This window comes from Urocitellus parryii, chromosome 5 (assembly GCF_045843805.1).
Source record: "Urocitellus parryii isolate mUroPar1 chromosome 5, mUroPar1.hap1, whole genome shotgun sequence".
Classification (NCBI taxonomy): domain Eukaryota; kingdom Metazoa; phylum Chordata; class Mammalia; order Rodentia; family Sciuridae; genus Urocitellus; species Urocitellus parryii.
This window is the reverse complement of record NC_135535.1, coordinates 161,329,005-161,349,516: the sequence shown is the minus strand read 5'-3', so window position 1 is coordinate 161,349,516 and position 20,512 is coordinate 161,329,005. Positions and strand designations below refer to the sequence as shown.

Here is a 20,512-nt window from a genome sequence, read left to right as displayed (position 1 = left end):
TCACCCTTACCCAACTTGTTCCTGCTAGTGAATGTGCTAATCAATGGTAAGAGGAGTTGTAAGAGGAGTTTCCTGCGATGTGAAATGATTTGCTGTGTGATGTTGTGACACAGAGTATCCCCAAAAAACCTATAAATCCTCACTGAACTAAGGGTCGGTTGGGACTCACTCCCTGGGACTGCTGCTTCAGAAAAGGTTGTGAGTCCAGGCTCAAGCTTGCAATAAAGACCAATTGTGTGACTGCATCGGATTTGGCTCCTGGAGGTCTATTGGGGTCCCATGAATCTGGCATTTCATCTACACACACACACACACACACACACACACACACACACTTGCTGAGTAACTACTACTTTTGATCAATTTTCTAAGCAATTTATTTCAAATGTATTCTTTTCCTAAAGGCCTAGCTTATTCCCCTTTAAGGAAAAGTAGTCAATTGAAATCTTTAACTTCATTAACCTTCTCAATTTGAACAGCTGAATCAAGGAAAATGGGTCAAATAGTTTGCTCTTGGTAAGATTAATAAGCACATATTCTATCTATTATATCTAATCTTGGGTTAATATGCCACTATAAAAGCAAACCAGATTCCAAAATAATAGAAATGTTCTTTTCAAACATAACCAGTTTGCTATAAGGGTACAATAAATAAAGAACTCTCATACATTATTGGTGGGAATATAAATTAGTACATTTCTAGAAAGCTTTTTGGCAATGTGTATCAGAAAACTACATTTTTTCAGGCAACTACGGTTAAAAAAAAAAAGAGAGAGACAGAGACTAACATGCAGGGTGTGCTGACGCAAGCATGTAATCCCAGTTACTCAGGAGGCTGAGACAGGTTTGAGGACTGCCTGAGCAACTTAGTGAGATCCCATCTCAACATAAATTTTTTTAAAAAGGACTGGGATGTAGCTCAGTGGTAGAGCACTTGCACTACATGTGCAAGGCTCTGGGTTCAATACCCAATACTGCAAAATAAAATTTTTTTAAAAGCTAATATGAAAAAAAGATTTGTATATCCACTCATTTCAGCATTAACAATATCAAATTTAAAAAATATATTTAGTTTTTAGTTGTAGTTGGACACAATATCTTTATTTTACTTATTTATTTTTATGTGGTACTGAGGATGAACCCAGGGCCTTGCATGTGCTAGGTGAGCCCTCTACCGCTGAGCCAAAACCCCAGCCTCTCAAATTTTTTTTTTAGTATTTTTTAGTTGTAGTTGGACAAAATATCTTTATTTTTATGTTGTGCTGAGGATCGAACCCAGTGCCTCACACATGCAAGGCAAGCGCTCTACCAATGAGCTATAGCTCCAGCCCTCAAATTTTTATTATATCCTATATTAATTAAATTATAGGGGAATGTTATGGAGCTATTATAAAATGTTTCCACTGATTTTTTTTTCAGGACATAGGAAAATGCTCATGATATAATGTTAAATGAAAAAAAAAACAAAACAAGCAAAGAAAAAGAATGCAGAATGTGATCTTGACCATATTTTTAAAAAATACATGAGATATATATATATATATATATAAAGAAACACATTTAGATGTTGTTGTCATCTCTGGGAAGCAGAATTATATTAACTTTTTACTTTATTTACAGTGATCTACCTTACAAATTTTCTATTATGCATTAATTTTATAGTCATAAAAGTTTTGTAATATTAAATTTTGCAGGGTTTTTGTTTGTTTGTGTGTATAGGGAACTGAACTCTGGGATGCTTAATTACCAAGCCACATTTCCAGCCCTTTTTATTTTATTTTATATTTTTTAGTGTTGACAGACCTTTATTTTATTCATTTATTAATATGCGGTGCTGAGAATTGAACCCAGTGGCTCACACATGTGAGGCAACCACTCTACTACTGAGCCACAACCCTAGCCGCCCTCCCCCCCCCCTTTTTTTTTTAATTTAGTGAGACAGTTCTCACTAAACTGCTGAGGGCCTACTAAATTGTAGAGATGGGTTTCAAACTTATGAACCTCCGGCCTCAGCCTCCTAATTCATTGGGGTTACAGGCATGCACCAACCACATTACCCAGCAAATTGTGTGTTTTATAAATGATTTTAAAATGCAAGCATTCCTACTCTTTTTAAAACTTGGAGGATTTTGATGTTGTTGTTGTTGTTTTGTTTTTGTTTTTGTTTTTGTAGTACTAGGAATTGAACCCAGGATCTTACACATGCTAGGGAAGAGCTCTACCAACTGAGCTACATTCCCAGGCCTAAAACCTTGTATTTTTAAAATAACAACCATCAAAACTACACTTATCTTTACAGGAATTTGATTTACTTTACAAATGCTTTATCTTTTCATGTTTAAAGATTTTTAAGACAGGAATAACAAAAATAAAATGTTACTCTGATTTTCTTGGTTAATTTTAAATTGCAACTTCACAAAAGTTAAAAGTATAAATACCAGTTTCGAATTGTGCTTAAAAGCTCAGCTGTCATCACATGAATGTGGAGAGTTTTTCCTGTATGTTACTTAAAATATATACCCTCATTTAATAATTGATGAAAATAATCTTTTTTAAGCAATCTATATCATACTTCAAAAAGAGAAACTTCTTAAAACTTGTCTCCCTGAAATTAGTATTTTGCCACAGTACATAGTTCAGAAGCCTGTGAATGTGAAGATGGGAATTCTTTTTTTTTAATGTGGTACTAAGGATGAAACCCAGTACCTCACACATTCTAGGCAAGTGCTCTGCAAATTAGCTACAGCCCCAGCCCAAAGATGGGAATTCTGATCTGGCACCTATCATTAACAGTATGACTTTTCACAAATCATTACCTGTTTTAGCATCAGTTTCCTAATCTTCAACACAAAGGAGTGTGTTATAGGTGACATCTCAAGACCTTGTCAATTCTTATTAGACAGTAAAGGAAAAACTGTCTATTTGTGTCTCAACACATATTGCTTTTTTAAGAGCTGATCAATTTTAATTAGTTTCAGAATGGACAAAGTTATTCAAAGAAATGTTGCTAAACATATTAGTTCTCTTCTCCAAAAGGAATCATAAAACTTTATTATCTTCTTTTATTACCTGTATATTCTTATGTCATATTTCACTTTAACATCACACATTTGAATAGAATACAATTTTTAAAGGTAACCTGGCAATTTACTTCCCAGAAGAATTTGAAGACTACAAGAACATTTGATAGATCGAACTTTATTTAGTAGGAGTTTTTAGCAAAACTCCCTTCCCAGGCACACCCACACAGTGCTTCTTTATTTTCAGTGAACTATATAAATTTCTGAAACTCGAAGAAAACCTCCAACCTAAAAGTATAGGACAATTGTGCTTTCCAATTATTCCTGCTGCAAAGAACATATTTTTAAACTATAAAACTAAATATCACTATCATTTAATAATGAAAAGGACATTTTAATATAAAAATATAGAAAGGACATTACAGAATTAAAGACAGTCCTTCCCAAAGGATTGTCTGTAACCTTATATATGTATTATATTAAAGGTTTTCCTTAATTTATTGTAACACCATAGATCAATCTATTTTATTTCACAAACAAGCTTTCAGGAATTATTCATTCAGTCACTGATCAAATGTTGATTTAGCATCTACTCTGTACACTCAAAACTAGAAATTCAGCAAAGATCAAGAACAAGCTCTGGGAGGGTATGGTGGCACACACCTATAATTCCCACAGTTCAGGAGGATCACAAGTTCAAAACCAGTCTCAGTAGGATTAACAAGGCCCTAAACAACCTAGGGAACCCTGTCGCAAAATAAAAAATCAAAAGGGCTGGGGATATCAACCAGTTCAATCCCCAGTACCAAAAACAAACAAAAACCCACGTTCTGCCATTATAGAAATAACATTCTAAAGGAATACAGATGAATAATCAAGTAACAGATAAGAACATCAAGGGATCAAAAGTATTATGCAGGGCTGGGGCTCAACAGTAGCACACTTGCCTGGCATGTATGAGGCACTGGGTTCAATTTTTGGCCCCACATGTAAATAAATAAAATAAAGGTCTATCAACAACTAAAAAATATATTTTTTTTAAATTGCTATACAGAGAATTAAAACCAGCGGATCAATGTAGAGAAAATCTCTTTTACATTAGGTAGTCAGGTTCTCTCTCTACAAGGAGAGAGGTGAAGCAAAGCCAAGTGGGGGAAGGGCAATCAGAACAGCCCCAAAAGGAGAACTAGACTGCCAGTGCAAAAAAAGCAAGTGAGAGAGAAAGAGCTGTATGTGGCCAGTGCAAGCAGCAGATGGGATTGGACTGCATGAGCCTACGAAGTATTGATTTTGTTATAAGCATGGCAGGAAGCCATCACTGTAATCAAGTTTTAAACAGAGGAATAACAAGATCTCATTGTGTGTAAAAGACCATTCTGAGCATAGTATGGAGAATAGAATAGAGGAGCAAGAAAGCAGAAAGACCAAATTAGAAGCCTATTAGAGCAGTTCTGGTAACAGATAACCATAGAGATAGTGATGGCCATGAAGAGAAGTAGATGGTTCCAGGAGACATTTTGGAAGTAGACTGACAGGACTTGCTGGTGGACTAAATATGAGGTATCAAGGAAGAAAGGAATTGAGAGTAACTTCTATATTTGAGACTTGAGAAATTGGGTGAATGGTGCTGCAGTTTTTTCTAGATAAATAGAGAAGACGGGAAAAGCTTACAAGACTGGAGTTCTGGGAAAAGAGAGGGATGAAGAAAAGAGATTTGGAAAACAGGTTTTTCTTTTTAATCTTTCTTTCTTACTCCTAAGTGCCTACTGTTTTCTATTGATAGACTAAAAACAAATGTCTAGAATTTTATATGCAGTTTCATCTGAATAATATCCTAAGAGAGAAACAGTTTTACCTTGGCATCTGCTAGCAGCCATGAGTATATATAAAAGTAGAATGATGCCAGGCACGGTGCTGCATGCCGTAATCCCAGCAATTTGGGAGGCTGAGGCAGGAGGATCATGAATTCAAACCCAGCCTTAGCAACTTAGCAAGACTCTAAGCAACTCAGGGAGACCCTATCTCAAAATAAAATATTAAAAAGGGCTAGGGATGTGGCTCGGCATGTTTTTCAAAATTATTTTACCATAAATGTGACAGATTTTAAATGGCCACAATTTCTTTAAGACAAATCTATGTCCTCTCCACTTAAATCTGGACCAGCCTGGGGCTCCTTTGACCTATACTATTAGTATGTTGGAAGTGATGCTATGCCAGATACTAGGTAGCCTTTAAGAGGACTACAAACTCCTGCCTTGGTCTCTTAAGGCCTCCAACTGTCATGTAAGTCCAACAACCATGAGGCTAAGGTTGTGGCTCAGAGGTAGAGCACTCACCTAGCATGCGTTAGGCACTGGGTTTGATCCTGAGCACCACATGAAAATAAAATAATGGTATTGTGTCTACCTACAACTAAAAAATAAATTAAAAAAAAAAAAAAAAAGAAGTTCAACAACCTGACAGAAGAAACTGCACAGAAAAAAGGCTCCCAAACTACAAGAGGGAGAAACGCCCGCTGAGCCAAGCCTTCCAGTCATAATCACTAGAATACCAAACTGTGAAAAATACATTTTACAGCTCAATTTTACCTACATATTCATAACTAAAGTAACATTTAATAAAATAATTACTCTTAAATACTCCAATGCATTCATATTCCCTTATTTCTCTTATATACTGAACTGCACAACACAAGTTGATTTATGGGCTAGTTTGAAAGACATTGTAGTCCGTATTACTCACTCCACAGGTGAATACACAAACCTAGACAGAAATCTTAATAAAACCCAGGTGTCCTGATTACTAATCTAAAATCCTTTTCCTTATACCATCTAACAAGCAATAGGTATTACAGTCCATACCAGAAGTCTCTCACAAACTCATATACATATCCCAGAATTGATCTATGTCCTCCTCCCCCCACACTTTTTTCCTAAGCTTATCAAGCATAATGAAATTGAGGTTTTTAAGTATTATCAGTTGTATTTACTAATCCTATTCTTCAAATAGGCTAATTGTACATTTCATTTTTTCCCCCTAAATTGAACCCATGAGTGCTCTACCAGGAGTGCACAGTACCCCAGTGCCTTTTTATTTTTTTATTTTGAGAGACAGTCCCTAAATTGCTGAGGCTGCTGGCCTGGAACTTCCAGCCTTCTGCTTCAGCTTCCAGAGCCATTGGAGTTTACAGGAGTGTACCACTAAGCTGGCCTTAACATTTTGCTTCTGTACAAAGGTTACTGTTGATAAACTGTATGAGGTCCAAGGCTAATTGTTATCATGAGTCATTTCTAATGGAAAAGACTTCACTGCTACCATCTCAGACATGGTAAATGTTTTTATAGGATTTTAAATTATGAATAGTATTAAAAGATTAACAGCTTTTTAGAAGATTACTAGTAATTGTTCCACGTATTATATAGGAATACTTCTTGAAGCAAAGAGCCTGTTTGATTTTTTTCATCCTATAAGTTACATATTTTTTAAAAATTTTTTCCCAGATTTTTATTTGGTGCAGTAACATTGTACATAATGGTGGGATTTGTTGTTACATATTTGTACATGCACTACAAATCACTGCTGATTGTTATTCATACAAGACCAGAAAATTGCAAGTAATTACTAACAATATTAAAATAAGACAGATTCAGGTCTGATCCTATCTTGGCCACTTAAAACTGTCATCACAGTCACATCATTTAAACTGTCTAAACCTTAGATTTTTCATCTGCAAAAGAGTATGGTTTATCCTACTTTGTTATAATAATAGCAACTTATTATTATTAATAAATGTTAAATAGAATATTAAAACTTCTCTTAACTGGAATATTTTAATTATAAAACACAAGCCAAATTTGTTTCATTAGAAAACACAATCTGCTCAAAATTCAAACTCAACAAGTTAATCCATTTGCAAAGCACGCCATTAATTATATCCTCACAAATTTATTCTTGGGTTCTAAACATTTATTCTTGGGTTAGAAAAAGCTACATTTGTGTGAATGAGAAAACTTTAAAGACAAAAGTCTAAACCAGATTATAAAACACAATGCTACAAGATTTCTTTAAGTAGTGTGCTTATCTAGCATATACAGAATTCACTTTGACAACTTTTCTCCCTCTTCCTCTGTTGTGTGTGTTTACTGTATATATTTTTTTTTTCATAAGGTAATATAAACAGCAATAAAGGGTGAGTCAAAGGTCCTGAGTGTGAAATGAGCACTACTTAACCACTCTGCATCTATTTCCTCAGCTAAAGACATGTTATCTGGTGACCTTGTAAGAATCATTAGAAAATGTAAGTTAAAGTACTTGTCATTTCTCATCTAAAAAGGAGGTGGGGGGGGGTGGGAAGCTCCAAAGAAAATACTTTGTTTCTTGTTCCAGGTTCTAGTATAATGACGTTACAGTTGTAAAACTAGTGAGATTAAGTCTCACCTCAAATAACACAGCTGTAAGTAACTAGCTTTGTTACTAATAAGACTTAATCTCTATGGGCTTGAATTCTCTCAACTTTATGGTTAAGTACTTCATCAACAATAACAATCTAAAGTCTAAAATATGTTAAAATATGTTAAATATGTTAAACCAACAATCACATGAAACTATGAACCACCATTTCAAAGCCATATCTGGATGATTATGAGGTCTGCTGGTGCTTTCACACTCAATTCCATGTTTTGCAGGAAACTCTAGAACCTTTCCCACCATGCCTAGATGCCTCTTAGCCATCTCCTACCCACTACTCCTTCCCCCATTCCCATTAGCATTCCCAAGCAGTCTTTGGAAATATCAAAGTAGTTTTCTAAATGGGAATGGCTGAGAGAGCCTGCCCTAACCTGTTTTATGAGTTAAAGTAATATCTTTAACACAAACAAACATTTAAAGACCTCTACAACTGACTTGATATCTAAGGGATATTAATGAGTCTTCTCAAAAATATGATCAAGCTTCACAGGGAACTGAGGTCAAAGATCTCTGATGTAGTGGTTTTTCTCCAGTGGAAAAATGTACTTATTTGTACTGAATCTAGGGAAGGAATGTTACAGAGAGCTTATATATTTTTCTACAGAATATCCTTGTAATCAAACATAAGAATGAATACATTCAAAGAAGTCAAACTTACCATGTAAAGAAGAATCTACACCCACGCATACACCAAGATCTTTTTTGAGTTATTTTACTAAAACAATATTTTTAATACCAAACATTTAGTATTACTTACTGAATTTAATAATGTAGCAATATTTGATTATAATATCTCAAATTCAAATAATCTATGCAATTCCATACATTTGGATAAATACTTACATAAAACAGACAAGACAAAGTAGAATTTTGTCAGCATATTTTTAACATATGCTTTAATGTGCCCTGTCATGTTATCCCATGCTAAAAAATGTAATAAAATCAGTTCATTCTGAGTGTGTGAGAATGACAAACGTAGGTCTGCATACAACAAATGTAGGTCTGCATCATTTCTATAGCTTAATGGATTAAGTGTTCAACCAAACTAAGGCCTAAGTTCTGTAAGGGAAAAACAATTTCAAAAACTATTTTAGGGGGAACTTAAGACTTCCTCAATCGTGGCCATAAAACAAGCAAATGTTAAAATCCCTAATGTGGTTAACTTCAAAGACAGCACAGTGAATTGTTCACTTGCAAAGGAGATAATTTTTTCATATTTCAATTTGTTTACTTGAAAACGTAGATGGTTTTTCAAGAGCTCTAGGGTTCAGAGAGTAAAACAGAGTTTATTTTGATGTATCAAGCTTAAAGGAATTCAAAAATACCTCAGACATCTGTATTTGATTCCTTTGCTACATTTGTTTTCAACCGACCCCTCCTGGATGAGTCAATAGAGACAAACTTCTAAAAAAGACCATTTGTGGTATTAGCCACTGGTTACAAAGTACCTTACATTACACAGTTTACTATGAAATTCAGAAAAGTATTCTTAACTTTCATTGGTTTGGGAGTTCTAATTACACTGCAAATAGCCTTACTAATTAAGGACTTGCTAACCCTGGGGAAAGAGATTCATCATTCTGATTGAGATCATCTTTTTTTGTAAATTCACTCGTTTAGAAAATCCACTCCTCCACCAAATAAGCAATTCTACTACAAGAGAAAGGACACAAAGGAGACAGGTAAGAGTGCCTGGGCGAGCACAAGGTGTGGTGGTAAAAACCTATAATCCCAGCTACTAGAGAGGCTGAGGCAGAAAGAAAGCAAGTTCAAGCCCAGCCTGGGCAATGTAGCAAGACCCTGTTTCAAAATAAAAATTTTAATGGGGGCTCAGAATGTAGCTCAAAGGTACAATGCTTGCTTACCATATGCAAGGAGGCCCTGGGTTGGATCCCTCATACCCAAAAAAGAAAAGTCAATGCTGACTATAGACCTTTAATAAAATATAACTGTTTATAAGAGAAGCAGAGTTGTGCTGAGGAAATTTTCCCCATGGACAAATACAAAAAAAAAAAAATCATCCCTTTGGTCAAAGCTCACTACAGTCACTAGAAAGAACAGAGATGAAGGTGAGAAATTGATTTCTTGCTTCTACTGCCTCTGCTATCCTCCAGTGTCAGAATGATATTGCATACAAACTTACTCCATGACAAATATTTTAACAAATTTCAAAGGACCAAGACTATTTTAAAGTAAGGTTCTATCAACTGTCATAAATATGTAAGAACTTATACACAATTCCATTTTACACCATCTTTAAAGGGTTAAGAATTCAGGGCTGGGAAGCCAGGCATGGTGGCGCACACCTGTAATCCCAGCAGCTTGGGAGGCTGAGGCAGGAGGATCACTAATTAAAAGCTAGCCTCAGCAAAATCGAGGTGCTAAGCAACTCAGTGAGACCTTACCTCTAAATACAAAAATAATAATAATAATAATAATAATTCGGGGCTGGGAATGTAAAATATCAGTAGAGCACTTGCCTAGCATTCACAAGGCTCTGAGTTCGATCACCAGCAACACAGACACATACAGACACACATACTGAGTTAATTCATTAATTCAACAAAACTTTAGAGCCTGTTACGTTGCAATGAAGTCATAAGTCATAAGGCACTGAGGATTATTCAATAGTTTTCTAAATCAAATAGTAATACGTCAGATTAAAAAAATGCATGTATACTGTACACTGCAGTAATGCAAAATATAAACAACCAGAAGAGCCATTTCCAAACTGGATGAGTAGAAAAGTTTTATAAAGATGATAGATTTTGCCTCACATAGTGACGCCCACCTGTAATCCCAGAAGTTTAGGAGGCTGAGGCAGGAGAATCACAAGTTCAAAGCCAACCTCAGCAACAGAGAGGCACTAAGCAACTCAGTGAGGCCCTGTCTCCAACAAAATACAAAATAGGTCTGGGGATATGGCTCAGTGGCCAAGTGCCCCTGAGTTCAATCCCTGCCCCACTCCCAAAATGATAAGATTTCAACTGAACCTTGAAGAATGAAGTTGGTTTTGTTTTGTTTTGGGGGGTGAGGAGGAAAGTTGTTTTAATGAATATTTTCTATATGTTACAATAGCTTTTTCTCTTGATAGGGGAAAGACACTGCCTCCATTCTCAATGTACAAGATCCTAGTGGAGGTGCTAATTATAGTGTCCCTCTCAACATGGATCCACTTCCCCACAAAAGGAACACCGCTTACACTCCCTGGTTCCCACATGTTCTAGCACCACCTACATACCAAACACCCCAGGCTGGGGATGGGGAGGAGAAGTATTTGGCCATCCAGGGCTGGCCAAAATCCCACATTTGATACAGTAATTGATTTAATGCAATATGTAACCCAGATAGAACCAATCAGAATGCTCCCAAAAGAGATGTAAAAATAATCTCTTCCTGTGGGCTCACCAGAGTTTGGCCTGGAGTTGAGAATTGCCATCTTTCTTCTTACATTGAGATGGCCCCTTTGAGAAATAAATCTAATACCAGAGGAAAATACAAACAACAGATGCACTCCTACTGATGGAGTCATACCTGAATGGACTTCCTTTTAGGCAGGTCAACTGAATGTCTCAGAAACTTCAAAATTATACCACTAGGGATGCACCAAAGACTAGTCCCACCCTCTAGAAGGCAAGTAGCTAAATGACCACTGCAATATAATTTCTGATGATTTCCCTAATTTGGTGAGTGATTAATTATTACAAAAGCTACCTATGCCTGCAGGTAGTAAAATAGCAGGGTGTACTAGTAACTAAATATGGTTTGCTGTCAAAATAGTGAGGCCCCATTAATAATGGTACCCAAACTAATGTGTCTTGAGAAGAATTTCTTACATAGTAAATGATAATATATATATATATATATATATATATATATATCTTAATTCTAAAGAAGGTATGCAAGTCAGCATGCATGCAATGAGAGCCAAAATGCAAAAGAAAACTCGCATGTTCTTATGTTGAAAGTAATTCACTATTTTCGAAATCTGAAGTTTATGAACCAACTTTTTGGCGGGTGGGTGTTGTACAGGGGATTAAACCCCAGGGACTTGCATATGCTAGGCAAGCACTATACCACCAAGCTACATCCCAACCCTGGTTTTAAACTTTATTTTGAGACAGGGTACTGCTAATTTACCCAGGCTGGTATCAAACTTGGCAATCCTCTTGCCTCGGCCTCCAAAGAAGGTAGGATATAGGCATACACTTCCTCACCTAGTTGACCAATTTTTTAAAGAAACTGGATAAAGCCACAAGTACAAACATAAATGTGAAAAGTAATACACTTAAGTGAGAGCAACAACTCCAAATCCACTTTAAAAAGTATTCAGAGTTTCTTCTTCAAGCATCACGTAAACTTCAATTTGTGATACCACTTCTGTGATAGCTTTCCAAATCTTCAAGTTCAGAAGTTGAAGACAAGTCTTTACCTTAGAGACAAAGAAAATCCTAATAAATCAATGACATCAAAAGAACCAATATTATGGTAGAGTCCACCAAAAAAGAGATATTTGAAATCAATCTCACACAGAAGTGCAGAATGGTGACTAGAATTAACATCTAGCAATGGATGAGAAATTATTGTTCCTGCACAATATAAAATTTTTAAAAGCTGACTAAATATTTAATAAAGGTCCACAATCCCTTTCTTGAATCCTTGAGGCCAAGTGTTTTGGAATTCAGACTGTTAAAGACTTCAGGAAGGCCGACAGACTATATACACTACATACTTTTTAAAAACATATTTTCCGGGCTGGGGTTGTGGCTCAAGCGGTAGCGCGCTCGCCTGGCATGCGTGCGGCCCGGGTTCGATCCTCAGCACCACATACCAACAAAGATGTTGTGTCCTCCGAGAACTAAATAAAATAAATATTAAAAATTCTCTCTCTCTCTCCCCTCTCTCCTCTCTCACTCTCTCTTTAAAAAAAAAAAAAACCATATTTTCCAACAGGGATTCATACAACATGCCACTTAGCAAACACTGATATTTCTACAGCAAAGCATACATATTTATGTCAAACAAATACTACAGAGAGCTTCATATCAGCTCAAGTTTTATTGCCAAATTAATTCATTTTAAAAGTTATTTTTTTTAATTTCCAGTTTCCAGAGCTTTGGGATTTCAGAAATATGGATCAAAAGATTACAATCTATAATAAAGTTATAATAATTATTTTACAAAGTTTCTGATGTACTTGGTATCCCATAGGTCCTTTCTATAATGATATTTAGCCACTCAGTTCATAGCCAAATATGTATTCAGTGCATACTGCATTTCTGTAGCTTAAAATGAAGTCCTAATATACATGTTTAACACAGAAAAGTTAGAAAACACAAACACACACACAAAAAAAATCCACAAACCTCCAACTACATATAACCAATATTAATTTTTTAAGAGGTGGGGTCTTGCTTTGTTACCAAAATACTTATAGTCATTTTGAAATGGTTCTAACATTTCCATTATATTTTGAGTAAATTTATGTCTTGATGGTGTATTTATTTTCTAAATAAAGGTCTTCCTCAAGTTTTCACAGGCTCAGACTTTCCAGCTCCTTCCCCAGTATTTTGGGGTATGCCACTCCAATTTATAGAGCCCTTAGGCCCAATTTCAGGGATCAAGTGATCCCATCCCATATTCCCAAGTAGCTGGGGCTACAAGCACATATCAAAGCACATATCACCATATCCAACTATCACTATGTAATTTCTGGTATCCAAATTTTCACTCTTTCTATATACATTAATATAATTAGGATTAAAATCTCTAAATTTTAATGTGAATGTTTATCCTATTCAAATCTAAATGGTATATTCTTTCAACCTGAGGAATTTAGTTTTTCTATAATTCTGATAAATTCTCACTCATTATCTCTTTCAATATGGTTTCTCCAGCATTTACATTATTTCCTCTTCAGAACTCCCAGTTTTACATAAGTTGGTGCTTCTCAACTTAAAATTATATCCTTTAATTTCTCTGATTTCTCTGCATCATATCTGAATAAACTACTTTCTTCCAATTCATTAATTTTCCTTTCAAATACATCTGGTCTAGAGTTAAATATTTTTTGTTTCAATTTCATTAAGTCCCATTTTTTTCTTTTATAGAGCTATCTATTTCAAATCTACCTATTTTTTTGATTCATAAAAATTTTTTTGATGACTTTTTTTTCCTTGAGACAGGGGCTCACTATGTTGCCCAGGTTAGTCTTGAACTCACGGACGGGCCCAAGCAATCCTACTGCCTCAGCCTCCTGAGTGGCTGGAACTACAGACCTATGTGCCACCCCACTCAGCTGGGCACTACTTCTTTTATCTTTTTTGAAAGATCCTTAAAATATTTACAGTCATTTAGAAATGGTTCTACTATTTCCATTACAGTTCTTAGTTACTTTATCTTCTGGTGCATTTATTTTCTAAGTAAAGGTCTTCCTCAGGTTTTCACAGGCTCAGACTTCCCCAGTAATTTAGGGTAGGCCACTCCTATTGTAGAGCCCATGACCAGTGCTCTTGCATTAGGTGATAGTGGGGAAATTTCAGTTCCTGACTCTAAGCCACTTGGCAGCTAGGCCATTTCTTTGTCTTCCATAGCTTTTTAAAGCAATAGCCTGAAGCAAATGAGTTCAGCCTTCTTGCAACCCAAGCCACCGCAGCTCCAAGTTTCATCCAGGATATCTGGCTCCAGTTCCCTGCACAGAGTTATTTCCACCAGCTACTGAACCCAGAATCTTAACTGCATATTTCTTTTTCCATGTTAGTTCCTGGAGATGTTTATCTTGTTGAATATATATCTTTTCCTTTTCTTTTTAACTTCATTATTTCTACATTTGGAGCAGAGTAAACAGCCAAGCAGGATAAACAATACCATAACAATAATAGATAACACTTATTGAACACTTACTACTTGCCAGTTTTACATTTATTTTCTTCATAAATCCCTCTCAATAATCTTATGAGGTAAATACTCTTATCATACCCATTTTATAGGTGAAAAATCAGAGACATGAGGCAAGCAGACAAACTTCCCAAGATCTCCAGCTAATAAGGACCAAGAGTCAAACCACAGGTCTAATTCCAAAGACTGTTCTTAAACACTGGCTTCCATCCTGACTAGAAAGCTCTTTATAACTTTTTTCTTTCCTTCTTTCTTTCTTTCTTTTCTCTCCCACTTAACTGTGAACATTTTTGCACACAAGCAGAATTTTAATTGACAGAAGAAAAGTAGAGCCACATTCCAGGTTGAAAAAAAGCATTTCAGCTTGATGTTTTATTTAGTGTTACGCAGTCTAGGCCTACACCTAAAACCAGAAATAGAGTCTTCAATCCCTAACTTTTTCCTAGAGCCCTTCCCACCTTTCCTGAGCACCAAGCACTTCCATGCCAGTCCATGGGAGGCCCAAACCATCCATGCAAGCTTTCCTCTGGCTTTGTCTCCACTACCCTCACTCTGCCCTAATATATAATACCCAGAAAAGGAACTTAAGACATTCATACAAAGTAACTCAGGTGGCTTTTTTAATTCCTTCACAGCCCAAAACCTTAATGTAATTTGTGAATATAAGGCATGCAATACCATCCAAAAACAGCCATCAATTTTAAGCTTCAGTAATAAAAATATAGGGCTTATAAAAGTGAACATTATCATTTCCATTTCATGCAACAAATATTAAACAAATAGCTCTTAAGGACCAGGCACTGTACAACACACTAGGGACAAAACCATCATACTTTCTCTTTACTAGTCAGCCCTTAGTTTCCTCTTTTAATCCTCACCACTTGGGCCTAGGTTAGTACTTGGATGAGAAGAAGGGATTACTGAAATTGTTGCTAAATCACTTAATACCAGACGGTCCTTAGAATTTTAAAACACAGGGTCCAGAGTGAGGTGAGGGATGAAGGAAATTAATAAAAGAGAGACACAGAAGTGAAACACGTAGGAAGCTGTGTTGGGGGAAAAAAAACTCAGTATTTGCTGATTGAAAATTGTGGCCTGTTTCTTTTTAGTATTATTAAAGAGATATGACTCTTGAACATCATTAATTGCTAATGTCAGAGGTAGTAAGGAAGTAGGCTCTTAGGATTCAATCCTTCCTAATATCAACTTCACAGATCAAAAATATTTGCTATGATGAATAAGTAGAACTGTGCCTAAAGAAAATAAGGCAGGGCTGGGGGTGTGACTCAGTGGTAGAGCACTTGCCTAGCATGTGTGAGACACTGGTTCAATTCTCAGCACCAAATATAAATAAAAAAAGTCTATTGATAACTAAAAAAACTTTTTAAATTTTTTTTTAAAAAAGAAGATAAGGTAGGTTGAGCATCGTGGCACACACCTATAATCCCAGCTACTTGAGAGGCTGAGGCAGGAGGATCACAAATTCAAGGCCGGTCTGGGCAAATTAGTGAGGCCCTATCTCAAAATAATAAATAAAAAAGCTCTGGAAGAGCAGCCCTGGGTTTAATCCCCAGTACCACCAAAAAAATTAAAAGGAAAAGGAGGAGGAGGAGGTGGAGGAAGAAGAGAAAAAGAAGACAGAATTTGAAACTGGAGGTGAAGAGACTAGTTAGAAAGACAGTACAAAATCTAAGCAAAAGATAAAGTCTAAACTCTGGAGAAAAGGAGGCTAATGGTGCCACTAACAAATGCTGAAATCAGGGGAAAAGGTGCAGATTTAAGCTAATAGATGGATTTAGTTGGTTTTGACTTTGAAGGTCAGCAAGTTACTCAGAAGAGCAGTTAAAATTAGGCTGTTCAAGCTAAGAGACACAGAGATAGAAAGATCACATATCAAAATGCCCAATATGAAGCCTAGGCCCTCTACCTTTTCTGCTCCAGTCAGGCCAAAACATCTGCAGTTCCCCAAAGAGGAAACTTTCTACCAGTTCTGTCTCCAAACTAACTTTCCTATAAAGGCAGATACCCTACTTCACACTTAGTTCTAACTTCCAGTCATCTTTAATAATGCTCCAGGAGGCTCAGTTGTAGAACACTCACCTGGCATGCATGAGGCACTGGGTTCAATCATCAGTACCACATAAAAAAGTAAATAAAAAATAAAGGTATTGTGTTAAAAAAAAAATGCTCCAGGAATCAATTTCCCAAACCCCACTTAATTCCAAATAGGAGGGTGGAACCTGGTCTTACTCTTTAAACCCAGTTTTTAGTACCATGCCTAAAATAGCATGTACTTGAAAGACAGAGTGAAAGAACAGATTTGGCATGTGCTCAATAAGCCTTGGAAGGCGCTGTATCCTTGTAGAGGTGACCGCAGAAGAAATGAACTTAGATAGATTTCCAAGGGGAAAAAAAAGAAATCTAAGTAGTCCTAAATATAGGTAATCATCAAGGAGTATCTTCACTTAGGGAGTATTTCCCAAAAATGAATTTTCCCCTTTTTCAGCCTTATCCACTTCACCTGGAACACAAGAACCATTACTCCTATCTCATAATTGTTGGGAAAATTAAATGAAATAACCTACCTAAGACAACTAGTATGTCTGGCACTCCATTACTGAACCCCTCTCCCCAAATCCAGCCGAAAATATATTAAAGTCTTTCTTTGCAATTTTAGCAACTGCTGTACCCTGAAAAGCAACCCAGCCTTTCTAAAACAAAATATATATGAAAAAGAGAGGCTACTCTTATCTGATGCTCTCCCTCAGAGTTTTCTAATCTCAACAATCTTAACAATCTTGGTCAAACAATTCTCTATTGTAAGGGGATGTCCTGTGCATTGTAGATGGCTACCAGCATCCTTAAAATCTACCCACTAACAAGGCACAGTGGCACACATTTGTAGTCCTATCAACTCAGGAGGCTGAGGCAGGAAGATTGTATTTTCAAGGCCAGCCTGAGCAATTTAGCAAGACCCTGTCTCAAAATAAAAAGTAAAAAGGGCTGGGATTATAGCTCAGTGGTAAAGCACCCCTGGTTTCAATTCCTAGTATGGAAAAAAAAACACTAGTAACACTCACCACCAAAAATGTCTTCAGAGGCTGAGGATGTAGCTCAGTGGTAGAACGCTTGCCTAACACATGTGAGGCACTGGCTTCAATCCTCAGCACCACATAAAAATTAATTAATTAATTAATTTAGAAAAGTGTCTTCAGTCTTTGCCAAATTTCCCCTTGGAGACAAAATTTCCCATGGTTGAGAACTATTGCCCTGGAGCTAACTGAAATTCTCACAATACCTAAATTCTTTATCTGACACAAATAAATCTCACTGATTTACTTGTTCCCAGCTGGGCATGGTGGCAAACACTTTTAATCATAGCTACGTGAGAGGCTGGGGCAGGATAATTACATTTGGAGGCCAGCCTGGGCAATTTAGCAAGACCATGCCTCAAAATGAAATAAAAAAGGGCTAGGAATATAACTCAGAGGTAGAGCAGTTGCTTAGCATGTATAAAGCCTTGGATTAATTCCCCAATATCACAAAACAAAAAAGATTCTACACTGACTGACTGAGTCTACACATTAAATTATACCTAGAGGATAGTGGTGGATGCCTGTAATCTGAGATTTGGGAGGCTGTGGCAGGAAGATCACAAATTCTACACCTGCCTCAGCAACTTGATGACCTTGTGTCTCAAAATAAAAAATTTGAAAGGACTGGGGATAAAGCTCAGTGGTAAAGCAACCCCTGGGTTCATCCCCTATACCAAAAATAAATATTATGTTTAGAATGTGTAAGTCATTCTCCTTAACAGTCAAAACTGGTAGCTATCCCTTATCTGTTAAGCAACTTGTCATAGAGTTATTCAGTATAACTCAATGCACTATTACACTGCAAACCTGAAGCCAAACCAATACAGTAAAAAAGAACGGCCAATACCAAATTCAAATTTGTCCCAGTACTCAAAATGTCTAATCACTAGGTTAATATTGTATAAAGTGAATACTTTAGTTGTCTAAAGAATTTTATGAGGGTTATAATAGACACTAAAGACATATCTGTGCTTGTTTTCTTATTGATAAAATGGAGACAATTATAGTGTCTACCTTATAAAGGCTGTCATGGAATTAAGCTAAAATATGTGAAAATGCCAAAACAGTACCTGGTATATACATATTTAAGTATTAAACATTATTATTTATCATTATTTTAAAAGATGCACAAGCAAATACTATCTTGTATATTTAATAAAAGTAGGCACAGTAGAATCAAATAACAAAGATGCCCTGACTTCATATTTGTGTTCTTCAATATTTCATCTGGGCTTCACTATTCTCATATGTAAAATGGGAGTAATTCCTGTCTTATAGTGCTGTCCAACAAGATAATAAATAGGAAAACACTTTGAAGTGGCTCAACATTATATATAAAGTATTGTTTTTACTAAGACAAAATCGAAAGGCTGTATTATTAGTAGAATCATAGGGAAAAGATGCATCTATCTTCCAATTTGGAAGCTTGGTGAAGGAGGTGCCTTTTAAGCAAGCATTCTAATAAAGCACTGAATGGAGAAAGTGCTCGCCTTAAACTCAGGTAGATCTGATTCTAATGCCCTTGCGTTATTCTACCTTAAAATGGTTTGGAAGCTTAAAACAGAAATAGAACATCCTAAGTTATTTTAAAAGTTTTATGGTCTTGATATAAGGTAGGAATACATTAAAAGCACTGATAGGGATTTGGTCATTCTCCATTCAAAACAACATGAACACACAACCAAACCCCTAAGTGACCTTTTCTTTTCAATTGTGAATAATTCATTCTGAGATGAAGAAGAGTGATGCTGGAAGAAATGGATAATCAGCAGTGTCCCCAAGGTTTTAAATGTTTGATGTCTATTTTTGGACCCAGAAAAAAAAAAATCACGGCCTTCCAATGAACATTTCAAAATCACCAAAGATTTGCGTGCTGCGTTTTATTCTTATTAGGAAGAAATGTTTTAACAAAGAATTTTTTATGAGTAAAAGTTGCAACATCAATCACGTAAGAGGCAGGTATTAGGGGCAGAACTGTCTCCGATGCTGCCAAAAGAATGCAAATAAAAAAGAAAAATCAACCTTTCCTATACATTTAGCCAAATGCCGCCCCCGCAAGGCCTGGGAGCTGGGTTCTGGGTCTGGATCCCTGGTAAAGGGTCTGCAAAGGCGCCGACTTTCAGAGTGTGTAACTGCGAAAAAAAAAAATCCCAAGACTTTCCGAAAAGTCCCCAAAAATACTATCTTTGCTCTTAGGTAGGGAAGGCGCTGGCCGTTTCGCCGCTTTCTCCTTGCCAAGAGAAGATAGCAGCGGTGGACAGTGCTCTAGACTGGTACTCTGGGGGCGCACCAGCCCAGTCCGGGCGGACTCGCACGTGGCGCCGGCAGGAGGATAGGCCCCTTGGCCGGCTGCTTTCGATTGGTCAAGGGCTGCCAGAGCAGAGCCGCACCTGAGTAAGAGGCGACAGAGCCAAACGGAGAAGGCACCAGGCGAGAGGTCATGGCCAAAAGAGCAACTCCCAGAGGAGCAGGTCCTGCTTATTGGCCCCATGCTGGGAGAACGATAGAAGCCAGCGTGGGTGCTGGCGCAACCCCACGTGGGTCCTGGCCTGCTGCAAGCGCCGTCACCCTCCTCCCCACGTCAGGCAGCGCTCACCTCAGCGCTTGCGGCGCCTCCACCTTCAGCTTTTTGGGCTTCGGTTCTTCCTCAGCTGCTGCCATGTTCGTACTCCCACCTTACTTAGACTCCACCGCACGCCCCGCCCCTCAGCTATCTAGCTCCGCCCCCTCTCCGCATTACCGCCTCCTCTCTCCTAAACCCCGCCCCCCGACTCCGCCTATTTTGGGACTCTCGGGTTCAAAACCATTGGCTCTACCTTCTCAGCCCCACAGCAAATGCCCCGCCCCTTGTGACCCCATTTAGCCTACTGTAAGGGACCCCAGAGCGCCTTAGGCTGCGGATGAGCGCCTGCATCCAGATGGTGCGAAACTCCTCATTCTTCTAGATCCTGGGTAATTTAGAAGATTTGGATCCTCAACCTCAAGAGACGTGTTTCCGCTCGTTTAAGTCTTTCTGCTGATTTAATCTAATTC

At 37.1% G+C, this 20,512-nt stretch overlaps 1 protein-coding gene across 1 annotated transcript in view; it reads right to left on the bottom strand.

The window, feature by feature from the left end:
- The window catches only part of Adk (adenosine kinase), a 468,242-nt gene extending 448,047 nt beyond the window's left edge, over positions 1–20,195 (bottom strand). The window contains exon 1 of the mRNA XM_026390231.2: positions 20,076–20,195. Within this exon, the coding sequence (XP_026246016.1) occupies positions 20,076–20,140 (65 nt within the window). The 5' untranslated portion in view covers positions 20,141–20,195. The remainder of the gene's footprint in view (positions 1–20,075) is intronic.
- Positions 20,196–20,512: the final 317 nt, after the last annotated feature.